Below are 12,128 nucleotides of genomic sequence, written 5' to 3'. Positions count from 1 at the left end.
GTAGCTCCCACTAACCCACAGAAGTAACTGATACTTAAGTTCTACTGTGACTATCGGAACCCTGGTATAATAGAGAGGTGCCATGATTTAAGTCATGCCACAAGAAGCTGGCAGGGTAGAGGACTTTACTTTGTTGGTAAAGGTTCTGGCTGATGTGGCTTCTTTTTTTCTTTCTTAGAAGCAGATACCTTCAAACCCTAGACTTTATGTTCACAATCAACAAATTCATATTGTAAATATACCCATAAAACTCTCCTATAAGCATTTCTCTTATAGGTTACACTGAAAATACCCACAGATTATACATTCAAAAATCCAACAAAAATATACTAGCCAAGATAGCATAGATGTTCACATATTATTGAAATGGGTTTTATTGTGGCAAATAGCCATGGTTTCTATGTCCAGTCTAAACTTTATAAAAAGTGATTAAGAACCAAAATAGCAAAGTGTTTTCATGAAAATATTATAATGCCTAAGTTTAATCCACATGATACTTTTTTTTCTTTTTTTTTTTCTTTACATTTCAAATGCTATCCCGAAAGTTCCCTATACCCCCCCGCCCCTGCTCCCCTACCCACCCACTCCCACTATTTGGCCCAGGCCTTCCCTTGTGCTGGGTCATATAAAGTTTGCAAGACCAAGGGGCCTCTCTTCCCAATGATGACCAATTAGGTGATCTTCTGCTACATATGCAGCTAGAGACTCAAGCTCAGGGGGTACTGGTTAGTTCATATTGTTATTGCACCTACAGGGTTGCAGCCCCCTTCAGGTACTTGGGTACTTTCTCTAGCTCCTCCATTGGGGACCCTGTGTTCCATCCAATAGCTGGCTGTGAGCATTCACTTCGGTGTTTGCCAGGCACTGGCATAGCCTCACAAGAGGCCGCAATATCAGGGTCCCTTCAGCAGAATCTTGCTGGCATGAGCATTAGTATCTAGGTTTGGTGGCTGATGANGGGATGGANTCNCGNATGGGGTAGTCTCTGGANAGTNCATCCTTTCATCTTAGCTCTAAATTTTGTCTCTGTACCTATATCCTTTCATGNGTATTTTGTTCCTTATTCTAAGGAGGAATGAAGTATCCACACAATGGTCATCCTTCTTGGTTTTCTTCTGTTTAGCATAATGTATCTTCGGTATTCTAAGTTTAATCCACATGATACTTTTTATATCTGAATTATTAACAAATATTCTATGACATAAAGTAAGCAATCCTAAATCCTTTGACAACTATCTTCAAAATTGTGAATTCTTTGTTCAACAAAACCCTATTTCAATGCAAATTGTTTTCTTTTGTGGTACTGGGGTAGAGGGCCAAAGCCTCACAACAAAGGCAAAAGTTCTACCACTTATCTAGCCCTCAGTCCTCTCCATCCAGCACATGAAGTAGTAACATCAAAGATTTTGCTTATATTCCATGTTTCTTCTTGTCTATATAATTGGAATAAAATAACACACACACAAAGTGAGAAGTTTATCACCATGTGTAAGTTTTGTGTTGTGTGTAATCTGAGTGATTTTCTTCAGTTTGGAAAAAAAAATGGCTTTACTTCATCAGATATCAATTAATGAATATGGAATGATTTGGGGGCTTAGAAATATAATAATATATTCTTGTAGTAACAAAAGACAACTTTTAAGAAGATGAGCCTGTCACCATAACAGAGTCCTTTGAATATCTGATGAAAATTGATCGACATAATTTGCAATTCTGTGAGTACTCCTAGTTCTAGCTAGACCTTAGAGTGAGAGGCTGGCTCCCATAGGCTCCTGTTTTCTTTTCCTCAAATCTCTGCAAGATTTCCATTTCTAAAAAGAAATTAGGCTACAGTGTATCAGGATGACTTTGTCTTATAACTGATAATTTTATCAGATAAATTTTTATTTTCAAGTTCTTAAATTCTATTTTAATGAGCACCCTTTTTAATGCTACAACTGTCTTGTGAAGTTTACTGAGATTGTACCTAGAATTAATGTCCATATGACAGATTGCCTCTCAAATTACACATTTCAATATAATGGAAGTTAATTTGATTAGTTGTGTTTCGGTTGACTACACTGACTTTTGATTTTTTCTTTACCTGCAAAATGATAGCTAAGGTTTTGTGATTCCCCCACCCCCACCCCAGTATTTGTAAAGCATAAGGAAAGGGGATTTTACAGATTGCATTTGAAACATAATTGGAAATTTCACTGAAAATTTTTAACATTTACAAAAGATCTTTTTACTATGAAAATAGAAAAGGAGGAGAAAAGAAAGAAAATTTTGAAAAAGAAGCTTTTACTTACCAGGTGTGAAATTATATCGAGCTGAAAATCCCATAGACTCCAGCTCGCCATCAGCAAAAAATTTAATCCACAGAAATCTTCCACTAGATTTTATTACAGGTGGGTTCTGTTGACCACAGAACCTTCCAATTATTGGAGAAAAGCCAAAGGGTCCATCTCGAACTTCAATATGATCAAATTTGCACTCCCAAGATGGTTCGATTGAGTATTTTTCATCAAAGTAAAGTTCAATGCACTGCCTTGGGGCAGCTGTAAAATAACAAAAGAAAGATTACATGTAGAAAACAGTTTCTCAAGTCTTGAGGCCGATTTACTGATTCTCTATCAGATCCTATTTGTATAGTGTTCAATAGAACTTGGTAGAAGAGTGACATGGAAATGCACAGAAGGGGATGCACCTAAAGAACACCTAAGGGTTGGCCTTAAGACTGATGGCGTTGTAATGTGAAATAACTGATAGGGCGCAAACCCCAAGTCAGCAATGCTGTAAGCTCATGTTAGGAGCAGGAGGGGTATAATTCTCTCTCTTCTTAGAATCTGCAGTGCTCAGATTAAAGCTAAGAAATTACTTGGGAATTATCTCCCAGGCAGCTATGTAAGTACTCAAGTAGTTGCAACCAGAAGCATATGCAAGATACTAAGGGTAAGGATTCCAGAAGGCAAATGTGAGCTCATCATTCCAAGGCACTTGACAGATAAAGGCCTTGAGGACACCCCACTTCCATGATCTCACCCCCTCAAAATCAGCAAATCGAGGCACTTGGTGCAGGTCTTCTTTCTAAGGCAAGGCCCTCTCCAGTTGGTGTACCTTTGTTCACTCTGTTCCGTGTCTAGACACCTACAATTTCGCTTCTGCATATTGAGGGTTTTATTTGTTTGATTTCTATTGCTTGCTTTTGTTTTGTTTTGTTTTTCAGTGCAGGTGACTGAAACCAAGGCCTGACACATGATAAAGAGTGTTCTGCCACTATGCCATGTCTGTCTTCAGGCCTGTAAGACAATCTTGTTTAGTGGGAATCCCTCTCTCGGTCTATTCACTAAAGAAAAGGACCCTATTTGTTTTCTTTTCATGGTACTTAAGCACAATATATGTCATTGGGAATGTTTTAATGATTGTTTTGGGTAAATTAAAATTAGTTTAATCTTTAGAAATATTTCTATAGCTCTCTGAAGAATAGAAACATCCTCTGGACTAACAATCTTATAAGTCACCATACTAATACATATTTTAATATTCCCTCCTTTTCCTTTTCATGACCAAAACAGTAATAACTACAATTGCATTATACTCAACCAGGACACTCCACAATGGACATTACGCTGGTATAAATATCAGTGCATATAGACCTAGTCCAGAAACTACTGGTTACTTGATGCATTTGAGAAGAATTTTTGCTACCTGGCCTCCTGCATGGGCTAACCTTCCAAAACTGTGAGCACAGCAAACCCTGTTTCCCGTGTGATTAGCAGCCATCTGGAGTACCTACTGCACATGCTCCTCTGTTTCCTAAATGTATACTTATCACCACAAATAATGACCTAAAAAATTAAATTTGTACAGGCTTTGATGCCAGTGACTTATATAGAATTGAGATATATGATAACAAAGGAGACTTTCATAATAAAATATAAACTTACTAATTTTTAGCTCTAAAATTTAAAATCAACACCAAAGAGGTCTGCTTGTGTTTTATTCTCTAAAACAGTTTTAATCTGTAAGATACTTCCAATTCATTATCCACTGAAAAAAAGGACATTTATATCCCAAGCCACATTTTTTTTTCTGATGTTAGATCTATTACAAAGGTCAAAAGACTGAGAAGGTATGATAGATTTGAAAGAATTTCCAATAAATGCCTAGATCTTCCAGTTGAAAAAATATTCTTTTAAGCTATCTGAGAAATCATGTTTTTATTGAGCATAATACTCTACAAACATAAAGATTTATGTTTAACAAATGGGATGTTTATAAACAGCATTAAGTGTATTACTTGAGAACATTGTAATCTACAGAATGAGTCTGCTTATATGTCTGCTCTTTCATAAGTCAGAGGAAGATTTTAAGGAAATAAGCTACTTTAACATATCAGGAATTTCTTTTAGATGCATGTAATACAAACCTAAGGAAAAGAAAGCCGAGTCTACTGTCTTGTGCTAACTTACTCAGCATTCAATATGTCATCTACCAACATATGCTGGATCTTCTCCCTGTATCCTCAACCAGGGAATTGCCATCATTGGCACAAAATGTATTTATTTTCGTTTTCCTCGTGGCTTACACTCTTATCCAGCATGGATAAACACACCATTCAGGCCTTGTCTAGCAGCATGCCCTCATGCAGCTTCTGCAGCATCCTGTTACTCATGGATAATTAATTTTTCCTTTCAGCCATCATGCTGAAATTAACCATACATAAGCTCATTTAAGAAAATTCCATGAGCTAAATTTTGGGAAACACCAAATAACTTTTGTAAAAGTAAACAGGCTACACAGAGTTGTTATCATTGATGAACAAATGAGTGGTGATAGTATCGGTGAACTGAATCTGCCAGGTTCCAGCTCTACAAACTCACTTTTTCTTCTTCGTCAATGTAGTAGAGTCACAGCCTCCTTCACTCTATTGCCCCTATGTGATGTGCAACTGGAACTAAAGTTCCTTTAGATTTCCACCCATCTTTCTGAGACTCTGGGATACTGTGTCCATGCACACTCACTTGCTATACATGCAGTGGACCTTCCTAATCTGTGGGGAGTGTAAGACCATTTGAAGTCCACAAAAGATTTCCATGATTGAGAGTGTACATGAGTTTTTAAAGCACACTTTCTCTTATTTTCAGCAACCTAGCTATTTACTAATCCTTCTTAGTTTTCTTTCTTGGTGCTATTATAAAATATTCTGGCGAAAGCAACTGGAATGGGAAAATGCTTATTAAATTCATAATTCCAAGTTAGAGCCCTCATTATGAGAGATCATCCAGGTAGAAGGAACCTGAAACAACTAGTTACATTGTATCCACAAGAGCAGAGAGCAACAGTAGAATGCACTGCCTCTTTCCTCTTATAATGAAGAGCCAGGCTAATAAACAGTTGTCAATCACTTTCAGAATGGGTTCTCCCACTTCAGTTTACTCAATTATGATAATCTCTCACAGATATAACCACAAACTAACTCCTCCTAGACAATCCTTCATTGACACTACCTTCTCAGCCATTTTACATTGTGTCAACAATAAAAAAAAATGCTGTCTTTCTTTCTAATTTTCAGTTTACCTAATTTTCTACTGATCAAACAGTTCCTTCTAGAGATAAGTATGGGAAATTTCCCTCTTAAAAAACAAAGTCCTTGCTTACAATGTCCTCTACTGACAGGGAGACAGTTCCCTTGCTCACTGTGTTAACCATTGTGCTCATGATAAAGTCACAAGCAGACTCTTAATTGCTTCATACGATAAACACATATGTGTGTTTGCCTAGATTTTTCTTGTTGTAACAACTGTCACTTGGAAACTGACTGATTCTTGAATCTCACCCACATCTCCTCCATGATATTCCTACATGATTCCCCTCCTCACTGGAGACTCCTTCTGGGAGCCTTTGGGCCCCCCTATTCTGTCCATTCCTAACATGTTTTGTTCCAGAAACATATCCCCCAACCTCTCTTTATTCATGGGATGAATCGACATAGAATCGGATAAAAATCCACAAATTTGTTCACTCCAAAAGACACTCATGAAAATGGAAAAATTGAGCACTTTATCATCTTTTAAACCCCGTTCTCTCCTCTCCCACTCAATCATTTGCATTTCAGTTTTCTAAACTCGTGTCATTTCCTCCCTTTGCTCTGTCACCCTTGCCAATATCTGTAGTTCAGTTTTTATTCTCTTTTATTTGGCCATTTGCTGTAGCCCCTTGGTTGGTGTTCCTTTCCTTCAGTTACTTTTCCACTGAGGTCACACCTCATTGGTTCTCTGAATTCTTTCAGTGGCACTCCGTTACCTGCCATCTGTATGAATGTCCAGACTTGGCCCTGGAATACAGATCTTTTTAGGACCATCTCCTTATTGCCTGTTCCTCTTTTTACCTTTGGAGGAGTCCTGGGTATCCCTACCTTCCCACCTCTCTGCAACTTAGTGCATGGTGTTCTTAAGGAAAGAAGACTACCACCTGTTACCCACAAACAATGAAGAGCAACACCACAGGCCTATCTCTCTCTGTCTTCTTGATCTAGCTATCCTATGTGAATCTTGAATCCCCCCCCCCATTTCCTTATACTGCCCAGCATCATAATTCTAGTATCTTATAAGCTGCATGCAATGCTTGTAGCAAGTCCATAAAAGAGTTGCTACAACATCATTTGAACATGTGAAGTGTTTGTAGACGGATGGCCTCACTAATAGCACTCTGCTCCTTTCCTCATTTTATTTTGTCCTTGATAGAAACACAAAAATAAATGAGACTATGTGAGTACAATGCACTCAAGGCCGGCAGTACTTGTTAAGGCTCCAAAGTAATACATGAGAAAACATAGCTAGCAGGCAACACTTCATTTCTGTGTTAATTAATCTATTAAATAAGATAACTCACTCTGACTCTCCTCCTTAATAGTCTAGCATTTTTAAATTTTGCTCTTTCAAATACAAGTATTTTGAATTTCAGTCAGACATTTAATCTGCCTTTGCTTATATTTCCTAATTTACAACATTAGGTTATCTTCTTATGAGGAAATGTTTTGGAATATAGTAAGTTATTCAAAAGTTCATGTTATTTTAATGTATATAATTAATAAATATGTAACATGAACTTGATTAAAAAAATAACAGTGGGCTTCAGCCAATATTTACATTTTCTAGCAATCCAAACTTCCAGTTGTTTGTTTTAATTGGTTTGTTTTGTCCTATAAACATCAACGTTTATATAGTTTTGGGTTATCTTAGATTTAAAAACAGTCCGTACTTTGGACAATACAAGAAGAGGAAGACTTCTGACTTATGTGTGAAAATGAGAATAAAAAATCATTTTTAAATAGAGCCTTTTAAAATCAGAGTAACAGAATCTAGAGATATTTTGAAAGATCTGCTATGTGTTTGTGACCCTGGCTTACGAGTAGACATTAAAGCAGTCACAATTTTCTCATTACCATCACTTATTCTGTAGCTGTACACTTTATGGATGATACCGAGTTCTAGATTATCTCAAAATAACACTCAAAACTTAGCTTTCATCACTGGAACACATGATCACATATTTTAAAGTTTCCTCTGTATTTGACAGATAGATGGCTCAAGCTTAAAAGAAATGCAAAATATTCAGAAGGGAGAATCTTCTTAAAAGTACTTTTTGTCCTTCAAGTTGGGAAACAGATGGAAACTGTGTGTTAGGACCCTGGCTGACTTGAAAAAACGGTATCATGTCACTTCCAAGTTACAAAAGGCTATAAAACTTTAGAAAACATCATTACAGACCCACCTTTGCCATCCACATGTTCTGTCTTGCTTGTTCACATTGAAGAAAACATTAGAAACAAATTGATTGTTGTAATTATTATAAAAGTAGTAAAATACTAGTTTCTCAAAATGTCATTAATTGACAAAGTCTGTCAAGTACGCAATAATTCTATTGTTTTAGAATACTGCAAAGACTTTCGGGATAGCATTTGAAATGTAAATAAAGAAAACAATAATAATAAAAAAAAAGAAAAAAAAAGAATACTGCAAAGTAACTTTTTAGGTTGTAACTTGTTTCATTTGCTAGATCTTTGTGTACTCATAACCAATTTCTATTAATTTCAGAAATTACCCTGAATCTAGATTCATAATTATTTCTTTCTTGTGAAATATTTGTGTTTAGTATCTCCCAAATCAGTTTTAAGATGTCTCTGTATACATCACACACTTGGGGACTCTCACAAGCCTGGGGAAGGCCAGGCTTTGGCTTGTCTCACGGGCTTGGGCACTTCTCCTCCTCTTACCTTCTATGATGTAGACACACTCTCGGTCTGGGGGATATTTGCTGGGATAATTGGGAGAGGTAAAGATGCCTCCCTCTGCATGCTTTGTCCACGTTCCACACTGCACTGACTTCTGTGTTTCTGGGGTGATTAGTTTTTCTGTGGAACAAAACAAAATTTTAAAAAGAGCCATCATGCAATATTGTATAATATCAAAATAAACAAGATAGCCTCATAATATCCATTAGTAAATTAAATTTGAAATGGTCTTTTACTCAAAACCAGTCAACTATATGCACTATAAGATGCTCAGGTATTCTGGAATATAATGGGCATGGTGAAGTGCAAAATAATAATATAGGAAAATGCAAAATAATTAAATATCTCCATTAGAACTTTTCCAAAGAAACACACCTGTTCCTTTCTTGGTTGCTCCAGAAGAATGGAGGATGATTAAACTTGCTATAACTGAAACAGAAAAGAATAGTTAGAAATTTAGAATTCATGCCCCCCCCAAAAAATGACTGACCAAATCTTATAAAACTATAAGACAGTTTATAGATATGTTGATACCGAAACAGAATAGTGTTTTCATTGCTAATCCTACAAAGGTGACTCAAAACTTAGGAAATCTAATTCAAAGTGTACAGAGGAAAACTTAGGACTCCCATAAGTAAGTGCTTCCTATTTAGACTGGTCAGTAACCAAACACTTCAAGGCTTGAGACAATGTTGTGCTCTGCAAAAGTTATAGACTGCAAAGAGGTTTTGAGATCTCTTCTTTGTCAGTGTCTTTAGAGGTAACGGAGGCCACTAGTAGATGGAGGAAGGAGCTGAGGAGCCAAATCTCCATGATCCACCCGCACACATGGCCAATAAGCTTAGCTATTAGAACATGAACCATCCTGCAAAGCCTAGGACAGAGAGGATGGGAAAGCAAGAGAAAACAGAGCTAAGTGGATTGGTGCTGGCATTGAAACAGAACTACAGGAAGGGATTAGTTTCTTTGTGTTAGTTTAGCTTTTGCTTTTTTTCAAAAAATCTACCAACTAGCCCTGCTTGTGACATTCTCCAGCTGTAAAATCCATAATTTCTAACTTTCACTGTGATTCTAAATTGACTACCACTCAAAAGCAGACAACACTTTTGAGAACAGGGATTTCTAGAAGCACCCACAGAGTCAGTGTAGGGTCAGAGACGCTAGTCTGCCACTGAACAGGGAATCTGCAATGCCACAGCACCTTAAACTTCTGTTTACTTATTCCTGCTTCACTCAAAAAAGACATGTCTAGAAAACCTGAAACGAGAAAACTGTTAAAATGTCTATTCTTACGAATAACTAATATTTTGTCTGTTTCAATTTTATTATTTACTTTGACCAATTACATAAAAGACCTTCCTTTGCCCATTTCCACTTAAAACTAATTTGGGGAAAAGAAATTGGGGGCATAGTTCAGTCATCTAAAGAACATCACAGGAGCTGAAGTATTGATGCCTAAAGATTATTCTCAGAAAAAGGAAAACATTATCTGAGTCTTGACATTAAGTTTTGTGGAATTATAAATTGCCCCACTTTATACTTTGGCCAGGCCATCCACCTACCCTTAAGAATCAAAGATTTGTTGGAGTGGGGTGTGTGTGTGTGTGTGTGTGTGTGTGTGTGTGTGTAGATAGATCGTTCCAACTCTTAACATGTCATTCTACACCCCCTCCCCCATCACAGGCACACAGAGACTTAGCAGTGTCCACATTGGGCCTTCTTACCCTGCTTTTCCTCTTTTGATGGAATCACACATTGGACCTGTACAGTGTTGAACTGGCGGATTAAGTGAATCTCTTGACAGTGGCACAGGTTTTGTTGCCTAGTGTGACATCCTCACCACACGTTTTCTGATATTTTCTTTACTGACTTCTGAACCATTTGCCTCCACACCTCCCACCTCACCCCTGGGTTTTACCACACTCCCAAACAGAGTTAGAGCTTTAGAGGGCAGTGGCTGCACTCCTCCTGAAGCGCCTGGGTTCAGGTATACATTAGCTTACCTGGGGGATGAAAAGTGGGCCCTTGAACCCCTGAACCCCACAAAGGAGGATTAGTTCTTCTTGCCCAGCAAACATCAACCCAGCTGCCTCCCTCTTTCCACCTGCGTCCTCTCTGGGGACCAGCATCTCCTGCAGGTGTCCACTTTTTAGCTATATGCTCCTCTGGACCACCCAGAGATCCTGCCTATGAAGAGATGGTTTTCCCTGACCAACTCTGAGGTCCAGCGCCACTCTGTGCGCCGCCCCCGCCAGGCTGTATGATGCTGCAGTAACTAAAGTTTACATCTGCCCCAGACTCCAAGGGACTGCGGGGTCTGGCTGGAGTGGTTGGTAGGGCTTTTCCTGGCGCATGGGTCCAAGAGGAGAAGTGGTAGCACCCCGGGAACTGACTGGCACTCTGGAGAGGTACTCACTGTGAAACAAACTGCGTCCATAGATCATGTCTGTGCGTTACACCAGAGGCTCCGATCTCCACTAATTCCATTTAGAAACGGGGAGACTTCGGTGGTAGGGAGAGGATTGAGTCCAGAGATTTTAAATATGCAAACCACGGGTAAAATAGAGTGGGGGAAAGCGACAGAGGAAAGAAAGCATCGGAACTGGTTTGTCTTCCGCCCTTGGCTGGCTCTCGCCCTCCTGTGCTCTCTCACCGCCGCGAAGCCAGCATCTCCACCATGACGCTCGCATTACACCCGGGCGCCGACCGCCACCATGAGCACCGCCGCCGGCAGCGCCCTCCTCCTCTGCATCACCGCCGCCGCAGCTGTCAGGAGGACGCGGCGGGCAGTCGGCGCGCGGGCGGCGGCAGGCACGGGGCGAGCCCCGGGGCGCCCGAAGTCCGGACCCGATCTGGGGTGAGAAGCAGAAGGCGCAAGGTGGGGACCGGTACGGATCGACGGCAACGACTGGGCGGACGACAGCGAAGGCAGAGGCAGGGACTTGTTCAGTCGCCAGTCTCATCCACCACTAGCACCAGGTCCGAGCAGCGTCGCCCGGAGGATGTCCAGCCGCAGCCCTCCTCTCTCCAGCCTTTGGGGGTCTTCTGCTGAGGCATTGAAGGAGGGAGGCAAGGGTCCGTCATCGGCTCGTCGGGCTGCGCGCCACCTCTGCGATCTTGCAGGAAAAGGAGTCTAAGGGTGGGCGTCTGGGGGCGGGGGAGGGCTCAAGGGTGGTGGAGGGGAACACGGGGGTGGTTAAAGGGGGAGGGGAGGGAGGGAGGGAAAGATAAGGAATATGGCAGAGTTACCAAGTGAGCGTCTTAATCATAGCTATAGGTTGGATGACCCTCCAGGAAGCCCAAAGCCTGGGTGAGACTGGGCAGCTGAGCACAGCCAGTGCCCCCAGGGCTGGTGAGCGGCGGAATGGGGCGGCGGCGACAGCAAGGACATCACAGCGGCTTGGTTCGTGGGGGATGGGGAGGGGGTGAGGACCAGGCTGGGCTCTTTCACTCAGCCAGCTCCAGCAGAAGGGGCTAGAGGAGCTTAGCGAATTCCCCACTGCATCTCAGTGGAGGGTGAAAGGCGTGGAAGGGGGAGGGGCCACCATGCAAAAAACATGCCCCTTCGAGTTAGGGTTTTCACTTTTTAAAGGTTAGAAATGACTCTGTCTCCCGTCCCTCCAACTGGCGCTTTCAAGTCCCCTCTCTTCTAAAGGGTGAATAAATACTTCACCCTCTAGCCAGCTGGTCTAAGAGTGAAAGCCCGAGCGCTGGAAGAAAAAGGAGAGCAGCGGTAAAAGTTTCACGATTAATCACTAGAAGAGATTCGCTGGAGATTCACCCCAAACTGCTACTGCAAATACGCAGTCCCTTAAAATGTGCCTTTCTCTCGCAAAAATACTCAAAATCG

General features: G+C 40.5%; 1 protein-coding gene across 8 annotated transcripts in view; it reads right to left on the bottom strand.

The window, feature by feature from the left end:
• The window catches only part of Neto1 (neuropilin and tolloid like 1), a 115,816-nt gene extending 104,560 nt beyond the window's left edge, over positions 1-11,256 (bottom strand). For 3 of the 8 annotated variants that reach the window (XM_029546946.1, XM_029546945.1, XM_029546947.1), the window contains exons 1-4: positions 10,695-11,042; positions 8,654-8,707; positions 8,261-8,398; positions 2,292-2,540 (exon numbers count right to left, since the gene is read on the bottom strand). In XM_029546946.1, the coding sequence (XP_029402806.1) occupies positions 2,292-2,540; positions 8,261-8,398; positions 8,654-8,707; positions 10,695-10,722 (469 nt within the window). In that variant the 5' untranslated portion in view covers positions 10,723-11,042. Of the gene's footprint in view, positions 1-2,291; positions 2,541-8,260; positions 8,399-8,653; positions 8,708-10,694 lie in introns of all 8 variants that reach the window. The other 5 variants (XM_029546949.1, XM_029546950.1, XM_029546948.1 and 2 more) reach the window with 4 other exon arrangements.
• Between the last annotated feature and the right edge of the window lie 872 nt (positions 11,257-12,128).

This window comes from Mus pahari, chromosome 15 (genome assembly GCF_900095145.1).
Source record: "Mus pahari chromosome 15, PAHARI_EIJ_v1.1, whole genome shotgun sequence".
In the NCBI taxonomy this organism is placed as follows: Eukaryota; Metazoa; Chordata; class Mammalia; order Rodentia; family Muridae; genus Mus; species Mus pahari.
Note: the sequence above shows the minus strand (reverse complement) of the source record. Positions and strands in the feature narration are given on the sequence as shown.